General features: G+C 41.4%; 1 protein-coding gene across 2 annotated transcripts; it reads right to left on the reverse strand.

Annotated features, from left to right (window-relative positions):
- Positions 1–286: 286 nt before the first annotated feature.
- DUSP9 (dual specificity phosphatase 9) lies at positions 287–18054 on the reverse strand. Of its 2 annotated transcripts, none has more exons than XM_058173914.1 (4): positions 17232–18054; positions 12786–13642; positions 7457–7879; positions 287–4131 (listed from the first exon to the last, which is right to left on the reverse strand). In XM_058173914.1, the coding sequence occupies exons 2-4, from the start codon at positions 13141–13143 to the stop codon at positions 3833–3835; spliced, it is 1080 nt and encodes a 359-aa protein (XP_058029897.1). In that variant the 5' UTR covers positions 13144–13642; positions 17232–18054; the 3' UTR covers positions 287–3832. The 2 variants fall into 2 exon arrangements, with proteins under 2 accessions (XP_058029897.1, XP_058029898.1); XM_058173915.1 differs by having other exon boundaries at positions 12786–14146.
- Positions 18055–23440: the final 5386 nt, after the last annotated feature.

Genomic DNA, 23440 nt, shown 5'->3' on the forward strand with positions numbered 1-23440 from the left:
TATTTCTTCAGTGGCTTTGATATATATATCTTTATCTCAGCATACACACATTTTATGCAAACATCTACAGCATCTTGATCTGTTTTGGGTATCCCTAACCTATAGCTGCTTCTGGAAATAAATCCAAGTAACATATTACATTTTTTAAAAAAATAGACCATTATTATGGGAGTCTTAGCCATAACTTTATGATATGGTGTAATGAGATTTTTTGAACATGCTTCTTGATTCTTTTAAAACTCTAACCAGGTCATTTTCAGTATCAAGGCAGCCTTTACCCATCCCCTCCTCCCCTTGCGTCATTCCCACTTTGTTGTTATTGTTGGCAGCATCTTTTCTGATGAAAAAAGCTGGCAAACTTGAAAGGTTAATCAAAACTTTGTAGATTTTTGAGTTTCTCTTTTTTTGAGTTTATCATTACAATTTTATTGCTTCTTATGAAAACACTTTTCTTGGCTGTTGTACTTTGTGGTGAAAAGATTATTTTGGAATATACTAATACTGTCAATTCTTTTTTAAGCCTATTAATGGTATACTCCATTTTAATTATTATATAGAATTATTATGTATTACACTGTTCTATATGCTAGGCAGTTCCTACATTTATTATTTCATTCAAAGAGTATACCACTGAATCTTATGATTTGGTGGTTATAAATCATTTGGCAACTTTCTCAGATGCTGGGTGCCACTTCTCATAAGCGTCAAATCTCAGAGGATTCCCAAATTTTATGAGACTGGTGCCTTCCACTTTTAAAAATTAACTACAATAAATGATTTTCTCTCACAAGATCTTTGTTGCTGTGAATCAGAAAGTTTAAGTGAAGTTAACAGAATAAAAAAGTTGGAAGAGACCTTGGAGGTATTCTAGCTCCACCCTCTGCTCAAGCAGGGGACCCTATGCTATTCCAGAAAGACAGCTGTTCGGTCTCGTCTTAAAAGCCTCCAGTAATGGAACACACACAACTTCTGAAAGGAAGGCTGTTGCACTGGTTAATTGTTCTGTCAGGAAATTTCCCCTTTGTTCCAAGTTGATTTGCTCCTTGATTAGTTTCCATTTATTGCTTCTTGTCCTGCCTTCAGGTGCTTTGGAGAATAAGTTGCCCCCCCCTTCTTTGTGGCAACCCCTTAGATATTGAAACACTGTTATCATGTCACTCTTAGCCCTTCTTTTCACTAGGCATACCCAATTCCTGTAACCGTTCTGTTTTTATACCATTAGTGGATATTTTGTTGTTGTTAAAAGGGCAAACAAAAAGTAGCTGCAATTGGCTATAAATAGCAGATGAGCTTCCGAGCTCATAAAAATTATTTTGTAAGGCAGAGTTGATTGCCCAGGAAAAACTTCCTCTGGAAGCTCCCTCAGTTTTAGGGAGCTGGCAGAAAGTGGCTGTTTTTTTCCTCGCACAGTGCCTACACACAAGTAGAATAAGGTTTCTAATTCTACTTCACTGTCTGCAACTAAAGTAAAATGGTCTACTTTGAGACTGTATCACCTTCAAGTCTCCCAATAAATCCACACTTGTTTGTGTTCTTTAAAGTCCTGCTTTATTAAAATAACTGTTGTTATTGTTGTCCATGGTAATGGCAGTTCCCTTCCATCTCCAGTCATTTACATTCACTTGAAAACAGAGACCCAAGACAGAGACTCAAGTAGACTCTTTGGAGCATGCAGGGAGCCAGAACTATGTGTAACCTGCATGGACAGTAACATAAAGTTACATAAAGGTTGCTCAGGCAACCCAAACTGTGAGCAAATCTGAATACTGCAATCACCTTGAATTGTGCTAGTTGGTCAAATTTGCATAAGAGTCATTTTGCATAATAGTTGGCCAGTTTGATTGCTTTGCATAATTTATTCTCAATTTATTCTAATTTATTTTCATCAGAGCGAAAACCTGTAAGGCATTGCAGGGTCATTGAAGTCCCACGTTTCCAAAACTCACTTAACAGCAATTTCAAATTATTTCAAGCAAGCATTGGCCCTAGGCACATATCTTCATTGCCTCAAAGGCCAGAAAAATCCTGAAAAAGGAAGCAATACATTGAGAAAACAGCCTCTTGGGAAGATTAATTTTGCAGACAAAATGTTCTTCTGGACTCCTGTGGACCTACTAAACAGAGCTAAAATAAAAATCTTAAATGCAGATCACTAAAATACCTCGGACATCTTTTCACATGCCTATGAGGACCATATCATGTACACATAGTGGTTAATGATTTTAGATAATTATTGAAAATTTTGAAATCACCAAGTCTGCAGTTTTCTTCCTAATAAACTGTTAGGTAAGAAACACTGTAACACATTTCCCCCCCTACAATGCTCAGAAGATTTATCTTTTTATTATGAACTCAAAGGATCCTGGAATTGAGCTCCAATACTGAAAAGGTCCTGACTGGAATTTGGGGAATAAAACGTGGGCGCAAATTAACCCTTTCAGGCAGCTACTAAGCAAACAATGCCTAGTACACACATTCACAGGTCTCTTTGCTTTCATGCAAGTATTAAGGCACACATACAAACTCACTATTTGTACAAATACAGATACAAAATGCAGAGCTCCTCTATTTTCTCCCACAACGAAAGACCGGGTTGTATAACACAAATATTTTTGCTTCTAATACTTATGTCTTCCCACTATGATTCTGTTCCAAAGCTTCTCCCCCACTATTTTTATTTCCCTCTGCCTAAATCCTGAATGAACCATAGAGGATTGAACGAGGTGCTTTGGGGATGATGAGAGCATCTATAATTTTGGGAATAATGGGAGAGTTAAGGTTATCATACAAATGTTTGAACCTGCTCCAATTCTGGAATACAGCTCTGGAGGTCTGTTCTGGTGACATAAACACCTAACATCGAAAAACTTAAAAAGTTTCAGATTCTCAAACCCATTTCTGCAGTTCTTGTATCACAGGACCTAGTCAAGGTTAAGATAGCTCTAGAGGTTATGTTTATATAAGCTGCTACACTGATTCCTCAATTCTATGATTCATCCTGGTCTTAACAAGAGAGATCTGGGAAATTCTGTGGTTTCATTTCTAAAATATAGGACTCTGCATTAAAAATTTCTATAAGTTATTTTTTAGTCATTCCAGGATAACCATGTTAGAATTACGTTCCTGCATCTCACTTCTCAAACTGAAAGAAATGAATCTAGAGCAGCCTTCATCAGTTAAGAGGTCATCATTTGGTCTTGTTCATTGGAGGTATTGGGAGTGGGAACTTAACACATCAGCTGGTGAATGTGCTATCATCTCACCAAAAGTCCTGCCTACAGAAGATTCTTATGGGAGAGCTGCAGGTCTCTGCCTAATTTCTGCATAATGGCTGGAGAAGGAGAAACACAAGAAAACCATAAAACCTTCAATATGTGATCAACATCATTAATAACCGGCAGGTTCCAGCCCTGACATGTTCCATTTCAAATATTTAAATTTTAAAAGAGGGTGATCTGGATCAAGTTTGAGATGCTGTTATGCCCAGACCCAACATTCCAGAAATAGCCTCCCCCTCCCCCCGAAAAGTGTTGGTTTCTTGGTCTGTACAGAGCTTTTGGGAGAAAGGGAGAAGAGTCTTTGGTTATTGGTGTGGCCATGTCAGTCTCGCTGTGTGATTAGTAAGGACACCATTGCTGTTGATATTTCAGAAAACCCAAAAGGCAATGAGAACCTTTGCTGGAAGTAGCAGTTGTTCCTGAAAGTGGCACCTCCCTCTCTAGTGTGAGGTATTCAGTTCATCCCAGAAGATTCTGCCACCAGGGCAGGCAGATAGAACCAAGAACAGGAGGTGTTGGTGGACAATGACAAAAACGTAGCACCCTTCTGGCTCCTACGTAGGATCCAGCTCAAAGACACTGTCATTGGTAGGTGAGGTGAAGAAGCAGGTCTGGTCTGAGGCTGGCCGCCGACTGCCCTGGCTAAGCCCCAGGGACTTCTCAAAATCCAGCAGCTGCCCCATGAAATTGAAGTTAGGTGAGATGTTGGATTTCTTTCGCTTCACAAGATCATAGGCATCGTTGAGAGACAGGTTGAGCTTCTGCATGAGGTAGGCTACAGTGACAGTGACTGAGCGACTGATCCCTGCCAAGCAGTGCACCAGAATGCCGCAGTTCCGAGAGAGGGCCTCATCTGACAAAGAGATAAGGGACAAATGGTCAAGTGAATGCAATCATACATGAGGGTTCTAAGCAAGTGGAATTTGTTAACACTGAGCTGGAAAAATGAAATGGCATATCTTTATTTCTGTGACACGTTTCTGATCCAAGAGAAACAGCTTTCTGTATGACTTTGCATTTTCCCATCTTTGTGCCTGGTGTCTAAGAAGTTGTCAAAGCCGACAAAGTAAGGTTTTTCATAGTTAAAGCAAAAAGGGGACTTCAATTTCATAATCAACCTAGACATATCCATATTGCAAAAACTGATTTGAAATGAGAGCGTGATTTGAAATCACTTTGCTATGATATTGTCCAGAGGTCACAACTGGATTTTGTAGATGCATATTAAATTGTGTTAACTAACCAGAAATATATTTCTAACTATTCTAACATAACTTTCTTGTTATGAGAAAGATGCTAAACTTATGGTTTCAACAAAGAATTAACAGAACTAGCTCAGATATTGATTGGAACAGATGATAAATTGATAAAGAAATTATATTGTTACGTATTAACTATTAAACTTGAAAGTGAACAGGTAAGGGAGACAATGATTGCTTGGGCTAAAAACTTTGAATACGCAATAGAATTAGACAAATGGCAGAAATTGGGGTATAGAAATATTAAATTGACAATGTCAACTGCATGTAAGGAAAACTTATATAAAATTTTTTATAGATGGCAAGAGTGGCAAAAATGTTTAAAGATAGATCTGATAAATGTTGGAAGTGTAATCAAATATCTGGTTCATATTATCACATGTGGTGGACATGCCCAAGAGCGAGAAAATATTGGATAAAAATACACACATGGCTGAAAAAAATTACAACACTTCATATAAATTTGAAACCAGAGATATTTTTGCTGGGCATTCTACCAGAAAAATATGATAAAAAGACCGCATATTTGATTTTGCATATATTAATGGCAGCCAGAATTGTATTTGCGCAACAATGAAAAAGTGATGAGACCCTGTCTGAGAATGTAATTAAAAATATATTAGATTGTGCAGAAATGGATAGATTAACACTTGCTATTAACGATAAGGAAGAAACTGAATATTTTTTGATATGGGATACATTTTATCAATGGCTAGATAATAGAAACAGAAGTTAGAAAGGAAGAGATATAAAGGGAGGAAATGGGATAGAGGAGAGTCATTAAAGAAGACCATGTTAAATGTTAAATATTAAGGTTATATCATAATGTTATTATATTATTAATATGAGGGTGATGACTAAATATAATGAATATTTATAAATATGATTATCTAAATATAATTGTACCCAGAATACACACTGTTGAAAATTGAATGCTATATAAATAAAACAAAACATGAAAAAAAATTATGGTTGACTTTATGGTCATTTGAAGCATCCTGTGATCATGTATCCATGATTTATTATGGTTTTATCGAAAACCAGCACTTGCTTTTGCTTAATGACTGCTGCAATAAAGATCTTAAAATCAGGTTGATCACATTTTAAAACTGTTACAAAATACGACCATAATAGGCAGGTTCCATTACAGTTATATGTTGAGGACTACCTGTATTTATACTGCAAGTTCAATTAGTGTAAAGAGCTGACCTTTGACTACTTAGCCTCCATCCCCCCTCCTACCTCCATTCTTGGATACGCAAAATCCTCTGGCCCTGCGCAAAAGCCTGAGTCAATTTGGACTTCCACTTGGCAATATGAGTGGAAAGTAGCAGAGGATACCTGAAAATGCCTTGCTCTGAGTAGATTTCGCAGCAAATCACACTGAATCAAACCCCATTTTCCATTTCCCTTTCTAAGTTATTTCTGCACAGGCTTTGAGTCCTATTTACTGTACCTCATCCACGAGGGAAAAAGAGCTGTTCTGAATAGAATGTTAAAAGGATCTATGTGGAAATCTGACAAGTTTTAGGGAGCTGTCAAGACTGGGTGCATGTTTTAGGCCCCCAGAGCCTTCCTCACAGCATGGGGGCCAGCCATAGCATAGATCCTTCTATAACTGATATGCAATAGGAGACTTCTGCGTATGACAGACCAGTAATGGACATTGGAAGCCAAAGTATCCAGATCTCCTTTGTTTTGGTCTTTGCACAAACTTTGGCAACTCATTATAATGGACCCTGGATTGTAAAAATTTCAGTTTCTTTACCACTTGACTACAGAAGGGCATTCTTTTCCAATTTAGGGCAGAGAATGCAAGCACCCTCAATAATCCTCATGTTATTTATTGGATATCACCACTATAGAGACCACAGAAAGCCTTAAATAGGTTATCTTGCAGAAATCTTTGAAATCTGAACAATGCTATTTATTTATAAAGGGTTTCTCCCTTACGGCTGACCTCTGGAGAGACAAGCACGGCTAGACTTCCATTTCCAGGAACACATGTAGTTCGAGGGTGACCAGAGGAACTAAGGAAATTACGGTAGATCACCACTTCCATTTGGGCTTAGAAGATATATATATATATATATATATATATATATATTTAGCTGTGGAGTAATATATTGTGAACAGGACATAATGTGCTCATAATGTGTTTGACGGGGGAATTGGTTTTTAAGGGGGCCTAAATACTTATAAACACTGAAAACTAGTAAGGGCACATGAAGGGGGAAGTTAGAAATCAAAGAGCTTTTTTTTAAAGTTGTTTCTTTTTGTTTTTAATATGCATAAATAACTATAATGATATAATGGAGACTTCAGTACTAAGCGTTAGGCTTAAGATAGAAACCTTTATTATGTTATAAATAATTTAAGATATTTTGCAGTGTTTATTAATGCTAACATTGAGTTTTAGATGTACGTTTTAAGCATCTTTATGCTTATCAACATTAATGTTTGAGAAATCTGTTAATATTGGCATAGTTCTTAAACTGATCTAAATAATTGAATTATTCATTTAATGGTTGGCTTGTTCATTTGTTTAAGTGTATATACCATCCAGAGTCACAAGCAAGTGACTCTGCTTGTGCTTGAGATTAGGAGTTATATAAATGCAATACAAAAATTAATAATTTCCCCCTTCATCTTTAAAGATTTAAGTTACCTAAACATCAAAGTGTTAAAAATCTCCAGTCAAAACTGTATAAATATCACTGTACCCAAATTACATAATGTACTACTTGTATTTTATAGTGGCGATGACTGCAACGTTGAGGGACCTGAAAGTCCAGGTTAGGAATAGATGGTCCTAGAGGAAATCTATGTGGTTGCTAGGAGTCAAAAATGATAAAAGCATACAATCCATCAAATAATCATCATCGTGGTACTATTACCCTTCAACCTGCTGACACTCACCAATGAAATCAATAGCTTCAGGGAAGAACTGAGAAAGGTTCTGGCTCCAGTGATCCGAAATAGGAATTTGCTTGTAGTGGAAGTCGCCATTCTTCTCAAAGAGGTTTGGGAGGTTTGGAGTCACATTGAGGATGTAGTGGATTCCCAGTTTGGCCAGAGTGTCCATGTTGGCAGAGTCACGGGCACATCCCAGGTAGAGATTGGGAAGGATCTGCACAGGAAAGGAGGGTGGACTCGTGCCTTCAGACTCCATGCCGCTGCTTAGGGGCTCTGACTCGGCATCAGAGCCATCTGAACTTAAGCTCAGGCCTCCCAGCCCCACGATGGGAGCCGCCAGAGGAACAGGAGAACTGCTGGTACTGGCTGTATCCAGGTTGGTTTCACAGAGATGGGGCCATTCAGCCTGGAATTTATTGAAGCCTCCTGGAGGAATGACAAATCCAAGAAAGAAAAATATCAGTGTTATAGGCAACATGTTATAGGATGGCATCAGAAGTTCCCCAAATGTGCCAAACCTTGTTTTCTACCCGTCCCACAAGTCATTTGGAAGATTTATCCATATCTAAGGTAGTAAGCTGTATAAATAATTCAATTTTACCACAACTGAGGCTAAAATTTCTGTTGCTAAGCAAGACAGCTGTTAATTGAGTTTTGCCCTATTTTACGTCCTTTCTTGTCAGAGTTGTTTCGTGAATCACTGCAGTTGTTTAGTTAGTAAGATGGTTGTTAAATGAATCTGGCTTCCCCATTGACTTTGCTTGTCAGCAGGTGGCAAAAGGTGATCATATGAGCCCGGGACACTGCAACTGTCATAAATATGAGACAGTAGCTAAGCAGCCAGATTTTCATCATATGACCATGGGGATACTGCAACGGTTGTAAGTGTAAAAAATGATCCTAAGTCACTTTTTTCAGTGCCTTTGTAACTTCAAATTGTCACTGTAAGTCAAGGCCTACTTCTTGCTATATTTTTATACCGTATTTTCATGCTGGAATATATTCTGTTTTTGTAGCTTTTTGCTTTTATAGATGATTTCATTGTTTTGTAATTCTATGCGAAAAGCATCTCAAAGTAGTTGGAAAAATATAAATACATAATAAAAACTATTGAATTAAAAAGGTTATCAAAATATAGACAGCAATAAGGAAGGGGGATTGGAGAAGAAAAACAAAAGCAGAAATAAAAACATTAATCCAACATTTACACAGAAAACACCTAGCTGGCCAAATAGATCGTTCATAGAAACCTCATGAATTTGGTGTAATGTACGGGAAAATTTCAGAATATTTGCACCTCTGCAGATGGATTTCACCATGGTGAAAGATTATTTAAAGAATCTATATTGCTGCCCAACCTGAACAATGCAACTTGTGGCACCTTATAAAAAAGAAGCAATCCAAGATAAAACAACAATAAATAAATCAGGAGGTGAAATTGCTACACAAGGTCTCATGTGAAAGTCTCTCCCCTGCTAAGCCCATCAACCATCCAGATCTTAAACAAAAAAGGCCATCCATTACAGTAATCCCTGACACACAACACTAATTAAACCTGGCAATTATGATCATAAATTGTGATGCATGTAAAGTGGATCACCAAGTGACTAGATCCGTTTTTACGACCTTTGTTGCAGCAGTCATTAAGCAAATGTCATGGTCATAAAATAGACACCGCAGACATTAACCAAACTTATTTTTTGTTATGGGCCAGTTTTTGTCAGAAGACATAAATAAATGCTGATTTCCAGCAAAAATGTGATAAGTTGCAGTCATGTAACTCTGGAGCACTTCAAATGGCTATAAATACAGGCCAGTGCCAAGTGCCCAAAACGTGGTCATGTGACCATGGTGGTGGGCAAGGTTGGAACTTCAAAACTGAATTGTGAGTCCCTTTTGGAGACTCGTCATAACTTTGAATGGTTGCTAAGCGACTTATTCTAGATCAATCCCTCACTGATCGTCACTTGAAAAAAACTAAGAAGGCCAGAATCAAAAAACATTCTATAATATGGCAATAGCAAATAATTTCCATTTTGTCCCCAAGAAACCTATGTGGACGTGAACATGACATGGATTTGAGGGAGTTTTTCTATTCTATTTAATTTGCCATATTTCTATACTTGATGAGGTCATCAGAGTTGCAAAACTGGATAAAAAGGAATTGATCCACTCCTAGCACTTTTCTTTCAGTTTGCCTCCCCCTTCTACACTCGGAGAGTCACAGAGAATCAAATGTAAAAAGCAACACACATAGCATTCAAATATTCTGTTAAAAAATGGAAATGGGCCTTGCAAAAAATGGCAAGGAAGTGGGCCAGAGAAGATTCTTGTCTGATGCTCTAGAGCAGGGGTGTCAAACTCGAGGCCCGGGGACCAGATTTGGCCTGTGGGGTGCTTAGAACCGTGAGGCTGCCCTGGAAACAGGGAAAGACTGGCCCATGGTGCCTCTGCCAGTAAAAACAGCTTGGGAGGGCCGCAGGAGGGTTGCAGCTGGAAATGGAGTTCGGGAGCCCGTTTTCATTGGCAGAGCGCTCAGGCCAGTACAGGCACCCCCAACATGAGTGACGGCGAGCTGGTCATGCCCGCCCCGCCCCTCTGAGGTCAAACAACCCTGATGCGGCCCTCAATTAAATCGAGTTTGACACCCCTGCTCTAGAGATCCATTGCCCCTCCTGAGGCAGACCTCAGGCCTATGATTTAATTCAATAACTAGATCCTTCTCCATTGCAATTCTGGATAGCAGCACTCTCCAGCCAGAGTGGCCATTGTTTAATTGGATGTTCAAACCTTTTTGACCTTTGAACCCTTTGAAGCGAAGTTAGAAGTCCTAGGGTAGAAATATTCTTACAATGTGAAGGGATATAAGCACAAGGATTCCGATGGGAGAAATGTCTTTTATCTGTTTTTATTAGTGATCTCCTCCTCCTAGCAGTGGGCAGTGATATGGCCAACTGTGAAGATAGTAAAATTATTTAGCTTGACATGAAAATGACATATTTATAGAGATTGTCCTTGACTCATGTCAGTTTGAAGTTGTGACAGAGCCCCTCCCCCCCTCAAAAGGGGGTCTGTCTTATCGGCTGGATTTAAAGTTCCAGTGGTTGGGCTCCCCCTTGGGGTTATGTGATCATCTTTTGGGCACTTGGAAACTTGTAGTCACATAACCATGATTTACAACAGTTTTTTCTGGAAACTGGTGTTTACTTCCGATTGCCTACAAAAAGCACCCATTGAGGACAATAGGTTTGCTTAATGACCACTACAAAAAAGATCACAAAATTAGGCACAGTCACATGATGACTTGCTTAATGACCATTATGACTTACAACTGTAATTCCAGTTTCAGTTATAGTCATAAATTTGGAGAGTACCTGTATATACACATATAACTTGATAGTGTCTAATCTAGTAGTACCTGGCTAGGAAAGAGATTTTGGGGATGTCATTAAAATTTTTTAATGACCCATCATTATAATAATCTATAGATCGAACTATTGTGAAAAATACAAATTTCAGAATACAGGTCATTATACAAGTGGCCAAGCTAAAATGCCAAAATGGGTCATTCTCAACTTACGACCACAATTGAGCCCAACATTTTTGTTGCTAAGCAAGGCAGTTGTTAAGTGAGTTGTGCCTCATTTTACGACTTTTTCTGTCACAGTTGCTACGCAAACCACTGCAGTTGTTAACTGAATCATATGGTTGTTAAGCGAATCTAGCTATTAGAAATAGTTAGAAATGGTGATCACATGATCCCGGGATAGTGTATCTGTCATAAGTACATGCCAGTTACCAAGCACTCGAATTTTGATCATGTGACCATGGGTGCTGAAATGGACATATAAAAAACAGTCGTAAGGCACTTCTTTCAGTGCTGTTGTAACTTGCAACTGTCACTAAACGAATGGCTGCAAGTCAAGGACTACTTTATTGTCTTTATAAGCAATTATGTGAGTATGCTTGGAACCCAGTGCATGAATCTGGTTACCATATCTTAAAAAAGATATTGTTGAGTTTGAAAAGTTACAATGGCTAGTGTTTTCTAGCTTTAAAAAAAAGTAAATAATGGGGAATATAATGGAGCTCTGGAAAATAATTCCTTGTAGAAGTGGGTATAGAAAAGTTATGTCCACCTTCAATGTACAGTGAAACATTCGGAAGAAATAATAATGAGACCTTCATTCAGAACTTAATTATTACCTGAAATTGCTTACTGCAAGAAAGCCACCAATCCAACTACTTTTGAAAGCCAACTGAAGAATAATAGACATTAGCTCCATCAGGGGCTACTAATCCTGATGGCTACGTATCACTTCCAGCAATATATCTGTGCATGAATGTGAGAATGGCACTGTGCTCTTGATCTTAGTCATGAATTCCCAGATGTAGCTGGCTGATTACCATGACATGGGATGCTAAATAGATGGTTCTAACTGTGGCAAAAAGGGAGATGTAATTCAAGTCAACTAAGCTGGGCATGTTCCTAATCCCTTCCCCTAAATATTGCCATCTGATGGGAGTTAGGAAGTGTGCCATTTTGTGGCCACCCTTGCCCTATCAAATAATTTGTCCCCTGACGTTTGATAAGCCTCTGTCCACATATTTATTTTATTTATTTGTAAAATATATTAGTCGCCCATCTTGCCACAGGATAAAACTTGGAAGACCTGGTTTTACCTCCAGGTGCTGGGATAAGATGAAGTGTCTGCATATCACTAAGTCTCACGTTGTACCAGGTTTTTGTTGTTTTTAATGCATTTAGGTTTTAGAATACGGTTTTTGTGCTTTTAACTCTTGATTTGGAGCAGTCCAGAGCTGGTTATAAGATGGGTGGCTATATCAATGTTTTATATTAATAAGTAAAATAAATTAAGTTTGCATTAATTCAAACCAATGGATTTGTCACCTGCTTCCTTTGTGGCACACTGGAATTTCACCCATTTGAATGGTTGAAAGACGAGGAAGTACACAATAGTAGGGCAGGGAAGGACAACAAATAAGTAGGATAAAGGAAAACCTGTTGTATTCCTCATCCCCCAATTTATTGGTGGATTTTTACACCTCAGAAGGGAGCATTCCAGCAACCACAATTTTGGCCTGCTCCATCTTTACTCTGCTGCACCAGTCAAGAATCAATCTGTATCAGGGGTCTCCAACCTTGGCAACTTTAAGCCTGGTGGACTTCAACTCCCAGAATTCCCCAGATTCTGAGAGTTGAGGTCCACCAGGCTTAAAGTTGCCAAGGTTGGAGACTCCTGATCTAGAAGCTAGCATTAGTCAGTCCTTTCTTTCTCCCACAGAGACAGCTTTTTTTCTGCACACCTACCCTGCAGGTAGTAGGCCAGGCAGCCCTCCTCTCGGAGCTTTTGCAAGAGCGTGAGCAGCACCGATTCTTCTTCTTCCTCCTGGTTGTCCGGCTGAGAGAGCTGGATTGTTCCCTCATCGTACAGCAAAACCATGTTCTCACAGAGCCCCTGAGGGGGCCCAGGCAGCAAGGACCGGACCGCCAGGCTCCCCTTCCGAAGGCGGCGCAGAAGTAGTCCTGGGAGGGCCACACTCAGGGCCCGTTCCACATGAGATGAATCGTATAGGTCTCGGCTGCGGCAATCAAGGATATGCAAGCACGGAGAAGGAGAGGCCAACTCGGCCTGCAGCCATAGCGTCGATTTGCCAAGGTCTTCCATAAGGCTGTACGCCACAGTTTAGGTGGCCAGACTGTCTTGATCCAAAGCTTTGGGTCAACCTTGGCAGAATTTCTGTGTAGTGTCTGAATTTTCCCACTCACAAAAATGCATCAGGAAGAGAAATCTTACTTGCCACTTAACTAGTTCCCCCTCTTCTAGTACTTGAAAAGCGTGTGTGTGTATTTGTGTGTGTGTGTGTGAGAGAGAGAGAATGCACACACGTAGGGGATGGCTCTGCCAGAAGGCAGGAGAATGCTCCAAACCAGGGGACTGAAGATCCCAAGTTCTTGCTCCAGAGAAATGTCTACATTGTGCTGCCAGCGTAGACGGTCTTGCCCTCCATTCAGTTTTTGCTAGAAAAACAAGAAAGGGGCATCCCAGAGCACGACATTGTGAGCAGAAGTCATCTTTTGTTCTAGTGGCAGGAAAAAGAAGGAGCTGCAGCCTTTCCAAAGAAAGACGAAGGCATCAAACAAGGCTGGGATTTCCTGGAGAAAGTCTGGAAAAGAAAAGGTCTGATGAAGGAATTGCGCCAAACAAATAGTGGTATTCAGATGCTACTCTGCTTTGTTCAGTAACCCTGATTAGCATGGCTTAGCAAAGATTGGCCGCTATAAAGGCTACCGGATGAAACTTCATCTCCGTAAATCCAGAGTGTTTATCTTGTTTATCTGAAATAACCTTTGTGCTGTTGCTGCTCTTTTGAGTTACCGCCTCAGCTTGGCAGGCTGAACAGAGCCACCACATTAATGGCCAGCCTGAAGAAGTTCCTCCTTTGGTGTTTCCAAATCCAATCTATCCAACTCCCCTGGAGAGAATGTGCTGGAGCAGAGGCCAAGAGGCTCTGTGGTAAGAAGGCATCCACATAAGCCTGCGGGGAATGGAAAACGAAGAAGGACCACCGCAGGCAGTGAGACAGAGCAAGCGAGTGGTGAGGGATGCCTCAGGACTCCAGAGGACAGGGTTTTGCTATGGTGGCTTTGAAAGCCATCCCTGGACAAACCTGCAGAGGAAAAGCAAAGGGACAGAGGGGGAGTGGGGAACAAGAGGGAGAGCAAGAGAACAAGCAGCTGGATAAGGGAAATACGGGAAGTGCGTGTTCCCTTCCTGGCACCTTGCTGTCCCCCTCCATCCTGGCCAGATACTGACGAGAGACTTCCTGGCAACCAAAGGGAAGACAGCTGCAATTGCCAAGAACTGGAGGGTAGCAGGAAGAGCCCCTCCAAGGCCGTTTCATTCATAGGGGAAGAGGGGGCCAGCCTCAACCTGCCAGTCAGAAACATCTTTGATCCACAAGGAATGGGACGGGACTGAAGCTATAGCAAGGGAAGCAGGCAAAGGGAGTTTGCTGAGTGTCGTAGCTCAGTGACAGAACATCTGTGTTGCATTCAAAAGGCCCCAAGTGTGACCTCTGGAATATCAAATAAAGCTGGGAACGATTCCCTATCTAAAATGAGAGGTTAGATAATTGAGTTATATGGACCAGAATCTGACTTGTTGAGTGCTGTCCCAGAAGTGCTGTCCCAGAAGTTGCCTTGTTGAGTGCTGTCCCAGAAGATTAACTTCTGGGTATTTGTGGAGTTCCCACAACTCACTGATCCATGAACAAACTGCGGGGGTGGGTGGGGGTGGGATGGGACAGGATCTGCACAGCACATTTGCTAAAAATGAACAAGTTTAGGACTAATCAGAAGGTATCTCATACTTCGCTTGCACTGATTAAGCAAGTTTGTGACCACAGCCAAAATACTGGTAAAATGCAACTTCTCACAACTCTCTGCCACTTTTTCAAGAACATCCACTGGAAACTCCATATATTCAGTACTGGGGTTAGGAGTAATCCTGCCAGCAAAGTAGAACATTGAAAGAACTCCTATTGTCATCTCTCCCCTCCTCACGCTGAAAGCCCCATGTTTTCCTAAAAGCTGTACCCCTGGGGAGGCAGAACAGGAGAGGCCAGGACTTGTTCTACAGTGATGGCTGCTGGTGAACCAGTATTAAGATCACTTGTATCATGGTTTGTGCTCTGAGCCTTGTACAAAGTTTTGAGGAGCTTGAATATGTGCAGATTAATGCCAAGAACTGACATATAACACATCCTAGGAAATGGGCCAATCTCCCAACTTTACAGCTGTAAAGAAAAAGCAGAGAAAGTGTGGCTTTGCTTACACATGTGATGTATCCCTGAAAACTATTTCACTGTTGGTATATTTTGTAGGCAATCCTCTATATCCAGTTACAAATCTATGAACAAGCAGTAGCACTTAAGATGATTTAATTACAGATTTCATAATCCTTAAATATTGGGTCCCAACCAATCAGCAACCTGTTTTATCCCTATGCTTTCAGGAGGAAAGTTTTTTTTAATGACATAAAAACTGACATTAAGTGTCAAGCTTTCTGCTAAAGATTGCCAGATCTGGCTAAGCTGAACAAGCTGTAGCTACATAGGCTGAAATCCCCCATTTACACCTAAAGAGCAATTGGTAATGCTTCCACCACATGCTGAGTCTATTTAATCTATGACAAGCCTTGATTTAGTAAAACAAAATGATGTTTGGACAACCCACTAAGCCTAAGATTGGGAACATGAAGGGAATAAGAGAGGAAGGTATGTAGGCTGATTAATGATTACAGCTCCCCTCAACTCTATGATTCAACTCTATTTTTGCCTTGGCCAGTGGAACAAACAGAACAGAAATAAAGGCTGAGATCATGCAATTATATTGCTTTGTGTTTGGTTTTGATTTAAGCATGATTTAATAATTCATGGTTAAGTAGGCCATGGCTTGCTACATTCCAGGAGCCAACGCTATACAACCTAGGTGCATATTTTATTATCTTTATGTAGTGAAAATGAATAGGTTAATCAAGCAGAGTTTACTCCTAGATTTTTAAGGTTTAGGAAGCAGAATTCAGAATCTGTTTTCAAATGAGGTGCTCTCTGTTTTAGAAAGTTAACTTCCATTTATATAATAATATAACAACAGAGTTGGAAGGGACCTTGGAGGCCTTCTAGTCCAACCCCCTGCCCAGGCAGGAAACCCTACACCATCTCAGTCAGATGGTTATCCAACATTTTTACCCAGGAGAATTTGAAAGCAATGCCCATTTATTAGTTCAGTAGAGCTTTTAATGTGTCAAGTGTTTTACTGCCTTATGAAGTGGGTTATGTTGTCAAGTTCACAGAACTCAAACTGTGCAGCTCCCCATAGGCCATGCAGTCATCCCACAGCAAAATGAAATACAAGCTTGGATTTCTATTGCTGATTTTTTCCATGTGCCTTAGAGCTGAGAAGCCATTAAAGATGACAACGTGGAGAACTTCTCCTGTGCCAGCCCCTGTGGAGAATAAACTAGAAAACTTTCTTGAAGAGTATTCCCTCATATTAACCACAGGGAGAATTAGGGTATGTTTCTTTCATGCCCGCAAACTTTCTAACTGCTAGAAGCCTCCAGAATTAAAGTGATAGCAGGACTAGCTGTCACAATTCATTACCACCATTTGGGGACAATGGTACTGAATGGACAGTAGCAAGATGCAATAATTTTTGTTCTCAGTATAAACGGCCAATCAAGAAGTCTGTTTTGAGGCTTGTTTTTCCCCAATAAATGCTTATCTAGAGGCCACAGATAAGGTCTCTTATTCAGAGACCAGTCTCTGCCCCAAGTAGATCTCTGGGAACAATGATGGCCTCATTTATAAGGCTGATGTAAGCTAATGCAATGCAAATATCCTCAGGAAAATGAGCACACACGTTCAGGATAGGTTCTAAAACGACGTTTCTCTCCACCTCCTTTGCTCTGCTGTTCTGGATGCTAGTTTCGTGGGGGAAGCCTGCTTGGCTCAAAGACCGGCACGCCGCACGTGCTGTAAACGAACCTTTTGCCTGGGAGATGAACTCCACCACGCAAGACGGCTCACGATCAGTGGGGAGGGAGAAGGACCTCTGCGCGTGCCCATAAACCATCCCTACACTTAACACGAGGACTGTTTTTTCAAGGAGGGGCATAACTGGAATAAAACTTTATAGTGTATCTAAAAATAGGATACCACGATCTGAAACGTACGCAAGCGTTTCTCTTACCCGGTTTTCTTGCTTTCCCCCCCACAACGCCCTGCAGTCCGTTTCGTCGCGTTGGATGGTGGCAACCGAAGATCAAAAACACGCCTGCACGCAACTTCAGCCGTAGAGACGCCCTAGAAGCCGTTTCTTCGGATCCCGCAGCAAGTGCCGGGTTTTTTGGAAGAGCGAGAGCAACGAGAGATCTCCGCAAGATGATCCAGGGCAGCCAACCAACCTTGTGCAGCCCGAGTGTGTTTTGCTCCGGTCGGCGATGCTATTTGATCCAACCAGCGCGGCCGATTTCCTCTGAATCTCAATGATCACTCCACCCCCACCCCCAGCCCCGATTCAGTCCGTTTCTGTTGCTTCCGTCACCAGGAAAAAAAGAGACCCGCCGTTGCTGCAGTCTCAACGGCGGCGGCAGGAGCGACCAAGTATTCGGTCGCCTCCATCTGCAGCGGGGGAGACGGCGAGAGGATGGACCCCTTCCAGTAAGGTAGCCGGCTGGCCGGCAACCTGGCTCGATCGCCAGGGGCTAACTTCTATCGGTGCATCTAACTTTGCAACGACGGGAGCTATGTTTTTATTTTTGTTAAGATTCCCCCGCCCCCGCGCGAGAAAAAGAGCAGAGGCAGAAAGAATGGGCGATGGGGCAAATGAAAGGATCGCCGAGATCCTCCCGGCGGCCACCCACTCCTTGTTCGAAGAACCTCGAGCCAAGGTTCCTGACGCCGCTACAGCTGCTGACTCTGCCTCCTCGGATGCTCGGCGGCTGCCAATCCCCACCCCAGCTGCACGTGGTGGCTGTGTACAGCCGGGAGCACCGCCCAGCAGCTTTCTGATTGGACGGGGCTGCCGCGGGAGGCGGGGGTTTTCCCGTGCGCGCGCACAAGGGGAATGGGGAGCCGGAAACGTTTTCAAGGCGGTGCCTTTGACTGGCGGGGTTGGGAGGGTGGATTTTCGCCGGTAGCCTCAGCTCGAGATCATGGAGCCATCGAAGGCGAAAGTGGTTCTTCGCCCGCATCCTAGAGCCGGGTCACCGAGGCCAGCGCCGGGTGGCTTAATTCAGAAAAAAAAAAGAATAATAATAATAAAAGAACAACGGACTTAACTCCAAATACAGAGTAAAAAACGCTTTGCAAGATGGGAGGTTAGAGCGACGTCCGTCCCCCAACCTGGTGTCCCCACCCCCATGCGCAGGATCCAAGATCAGGGAGGAGGGCGATGGGGGTTGGGGTGGGGTTTCAATCCGGCCGTTCGGCAAAGGCGGGGGAGGGGGCTCTACGACAAGGGAATTCCTGGAAGAGGGTTCACTGGTTCACAATCAACTGGACTTATTTCCTGTGAGAGGTTGAAATGCAATTTCAGTGTAAAACCCAGCAGTGGAAAAACCAGGCTGTTGCTCAGTTTGGTTTATTCTGGAAAGTATTATATTTATTTACAGATATAAAAGGGGGAGAGTAAGATAGTTTAATAGTCTGGAATATGCTTGGTTTTGGAGGCAGGCAGTCCTTAGATCCTTGCAAGATCTCAAATGTCACCAGCCCAATACCCTCCCATTTGGATCGTGGATCTTCTGCTTTTAAGCAGGTCTGAGAACAGCCACCAGTTACTTCCATAACAGCTAAATTAAGTCGGCAGTTCTAGTGGTATTATCTTATAATTGCTTACAAGCGCTATAAGAGATCTCAAGAACACAACCAGTTTTTAGAAGGTGATTTATATGCCATACTGTATCAAATATAAAAAATCATGTTTTTGGGTCACTTTGTACAAGAGCAAATGTGCAGGTACAGTAAAGTAAAAATAAAACTCCCCCCCCCCCAAGAGCTTATGCAGTATGGATCACCCTTAATTACCTCCAAAATAACTGGGTGCCTGTGTCTCTGGAATAGGTTCACAAGCTCACACGGGTGCTAACCCTATATCTGAGAGTAAAACTAAAGTTCATGCTTGACTCGTGGCTTCACTGGGATATTCAAATAATAGTTTCTTTGGGATCAGGTCAAGTAATTTGCCAGGGCTTACTTTGGGAATGCTTTTCGCAACTTCCCAATCTACTGTATTCTTATAGTCCTCGTAGTCTCCCATCCAAATATGAGCTATGTTAAGCTGAGTTGAGTTTCTGAACTCATAAGAGGTATTAGTATTACCAAGTATTGCTGAATACATTAGATTAGTATTGCCAAGTATTGCTGAATACATTAGAACATGTTCCAGATAAGATCAGATGCCAAGGGTGGAATAGATACGAAAGGTATACAGGTAGTCTTCAACTTACAACAGTTCATTTAGTGACCATTCAAAGTTACAATGGCAATGAAAAATATGACTTGTGACCGTTTTTCAGACTTAAGACAGTTGCAACATCCCTGTGGTCACGCAATCAAAATCTGGATGCTTGGCAATTGATTCATATTGTTGATGGTTGCAATGTCCTAGGGTCATTTGATCAAAATTCAGCCGCCTGACAACTGACTCATACTTATGATAGTTGCAGTGTCCTGGAGACAAGCAAAGTCAATGGGGAAACCAGATTCACTTAACAACCATGTTACTAATTTAAGAACTGCAGTGATTCACTGAACAATTTTTTTTTAATATTTACATTTATATCCCGCCCTTCTCCGAAGACTCAGGGCGGCTTACATTGTGTAAGAAAAATGTGAGAAAAGTCATCAAATGGAACAAACTCACATTTCTCACTTAACAACATAAATTTTGAGCTCAATTGTGGTCATAAGTTGAGGACTACCTGTACTTGATGGTATTCTCTCAAGTATAACTTTCATTACTAGCTGTCCGATACTTTCTCCTAAAACACCTTTGCTACTACTTCAAGACCTTGATCATTGCAATAGTCAGGTTGCCATTTCCATTCTTCCTCCTGTTGCTTCATAAATCAGCTTTAGATCATTAATTTATATTAATTTACACACACAGAAAATGTAAAAGAGAAACAAAATAAGATGAAGGCAAGTAAATTGAAGCACAAATTATAAAATAATGGGAATTTGAACAAAAGCAAAATGTCTTTTCAGATATCCTAAAGATAGAACTGTATGTCTCTGTGCACAAAAGCTTTTAACTTTCTTATGTTTTCTACTTTCTTCCACCGGATATCAGAACACAGGCACTGACAACATGATTTCTGTCATGGAGAATCCCATCTTCCCTCCAACTTGGGTAGGAGTGTTATTTGTGAGTCACAGCAAATGAATAGACAAAGCAAATCTCCAAAAATAGTTTATGAAAGCACAATGCACACACAAAGAGAGGCATAGCCTCCTCTTACAGTTCTAATCACCTTGGCAACATACCCATTTTCATCTTGTAGGAAAAAAACAAAAATGGAGTTTTCCTTCCTATGATGAGTGGGTGGTTTTCTCTATTAATAATTATTTAAGTCATGTTTATCATCAAGTTTGTCCAGCCAAGAGAGAATCAATGGAAGAACTTGTCTGAGGTCAATCTTTTCCTTCAGGAATGGGAATCCTATCAAAAGAGTATTTTGGAAGCCATAAGGAGGCAATGAGGAGGATGAGGACAATCCAGAAGTCATAAATGGTTTTGGCCCAATAGTATTGGCCTTCTCCACTCAGTCCGGCAGAAAGGGTATATTGCAGATGCTGTCAAATAGTTTTGGCTGATGGCGTCTAGAAGAAGAGCCTTTTCTGCCATGATCCCTACTCTATGGAATATCTTTAAGCCTGAGATGAGGTCTGCCCTGTCCATTTGGCCTTCCAGAAGGGCATTAAAACCTGGCTCTGCCAGTTAGTCTGGGATCTTGAGAGAGGTACTCAACATTGGAGGTGGTTGGTGGATTTACTGAGAAGATTAACACCATGCTGATCTTGCCTTTGTTTCTTATCATTGTATTTAATGTTTTTAATATCTTTTTATGATTTTGTGAGAGTGAGATGAGCAGCATATACATTTAATAAAATTAACCAAAGTTTGGTGCAGGAAGTCACACTTTCTGAGATTACCCTGACGCAATTGTAAAATGCAATGTCACAAGACCACATCACTTAGCAGCAGAAATTCCAGCACTTCCAGCTGCTGTCGCTAAGTGAACCTCCATGAGTTACTTAAGCAAAGATGTCATGTTTGTGACATCCTGCCAACTTTCCTATTGAGTTTGCTTGCAAGAAGTTGGCAAAGAAGGTTGGAAATGACAATCGGGACTGAGGATGCTACAATCTATGTAAGTTTGAAGACTGGACATAACTATCATTTGTGCAGCACTGTCATAAGTTCAAAGCATCACTGAACAAGTGATTGTTAATTGAGGATTAGAAAAGAAATTGCAAGCAGGGAAGCGGGTGACTGGGCATTGGGTGGGCATGGGCGGGGAGGGGGGGCAGGGATTTTTGCTATCAGTTCTCTGAACCACCGACCACCATTGCTACCGGATTGGCTGATCCGGTTTGAACCTGGAGCATTTCACCCCTGCCTGTCACTCTTAAGGGATGGAGGAGTTAATTAGGAAGATTAAAAGACTATCAGCAATCGGGTTTCTGATGTGCTGGATAACACAGGGATCACTGGAGGAAAATGTTCCCCAATAGTTATTGACTGTAGAGCTAATGTTAATGTCCTAAGATGAAGACCAAAGGCCCTAATTTGGGTAGGAGTGATGGTTTCAAAATTAGCCCTTGTTAATTATTAATACGCAATCTCCTGTGTAAAGGCACAGAGAATAGCCTTGAAGGATGGGAGGATCTGTAGCTATTCTAATAAATTTAGTATTGGATTAGGCCTACATGGCATATGATGATAGAGATGAGTCTACTGCATTGCTTCAGTGCTCTCAGTGGAATAGAAGCTTCAGACTGGGGGATCTCACAATAAAGGTAGTGGTATGAAGAGACCTGAGAAAGGAAGTTCCAACAATAGATTAAAGGCAGATGTTGTCTTTTTCATTTTGCTTTGTACAGGATCAGATGGGGCTGACTTTTGGGGAGATCTTGGCCACTTACCCACTGGTCTAAAGGCAATGAGGCCATCGCCTAAGAGTTACTGTATTGATCTTGAGTAGTTTCAGAAAAGAACATAAGGGATTTTTATTTATTTATTTATTTTGTCACAACAGTATATATAAGTATAAGCATGAAATAACTATACAATATATAAGCATATATATAAGCATAAGTATGTAATAACTATATTAATTGGATATAATGAAAGGAAACTTTTTCTGACAGATGATGAGAAACTGAGGGTGTCAGAGCATCAGAGATGCAGTAGCGGAGGAGGCAATTACAGCTTTGGAATCTGGGACCTTCTAAGCCTACTTCCAGGTGCTTGACTTTGATAAGTGCTCTGGAGGAGTTTATTAAATGCTTTCAGTTCTCAGTGGATTCCATTGTGTGTCCTTCCCCAAGCCGTAAAAGCTGCAGCAATCCGAGAGGGACATGCACTCTGCAAGGTGGCACTGATACTTTGCAATCCTTAAAATCACAGGGCTGGAGGTGGACCATCAGAGGAATTCACTGATATTTATAGCAACCCTCTTTCCATTTCTTCCTCATGTTGTATATATGCTACCATTTTGGATATTTTTAAGTTTTTTTAAAAAAAGTATTTAGGAAGGATTATTCTGAATCAATGAACAAGCTTACCATTGTGGTGACCAAATATAACATGGGGGAGTAAAGACTCCATGCCAGGAGTTCTTCCTCACAGCCATGTTAATGTGCTTTTATCCTGTCTGTCTCCCTGTTGTGGGACAAGTATAGCGATATAACTTGCACTGTGTTTAGAACTCAGCCTTTACCACTTCTGAGCAGTGGTGGGTTTTGGATTAACTTACTACCAGTCCGCCCTGTGCGCACACGCTTGTTTTCTGCACGCATGCGCCCAGTTTGCATGCTCTCCTGCCTTCCGTGCATTCACCCGGCCTTCCACACATGTGCTTTGCTCACATGTATGCCTTCTGCACATGCGCCTGGCCTCAAAAACGTGCCTAAATAGGATGGCATAGAGTCGGGGAGGAGGGTGGCGGGGGGTGGGCCGGGCCCACCCGTGATTTCCACTACCAGTTCGAGTGAACTGGTCCGAACTGGCTGAATACCACCTCTGCTTCTCAGCAACAATGCCAGGCAGTGCAGCTGTGCTCATATAATTGTGCAATGTGGGCATCTTTCAGAGTGGCAGTTGGTAGATTCCCTATGGTCCTTTCCTCTTCCATCCAGCATCACCTACCTGTGGGAAAGCTGAATGTCTAG

This window comes from Ahaetulla prasina, chromosome 2 (genome assembly GCF_028640845.1).
Source record: "Ahaetulla prasina isolate Xishuangbanna chromosome 2, ASM2864084v1, whole genome shotgun sequence".
NCBI lineage: Eukaryota > Metazoa > Chordata > Lepidosauria > Squamata > Colubridae > Ahaetulla > Ahaetulla prasina.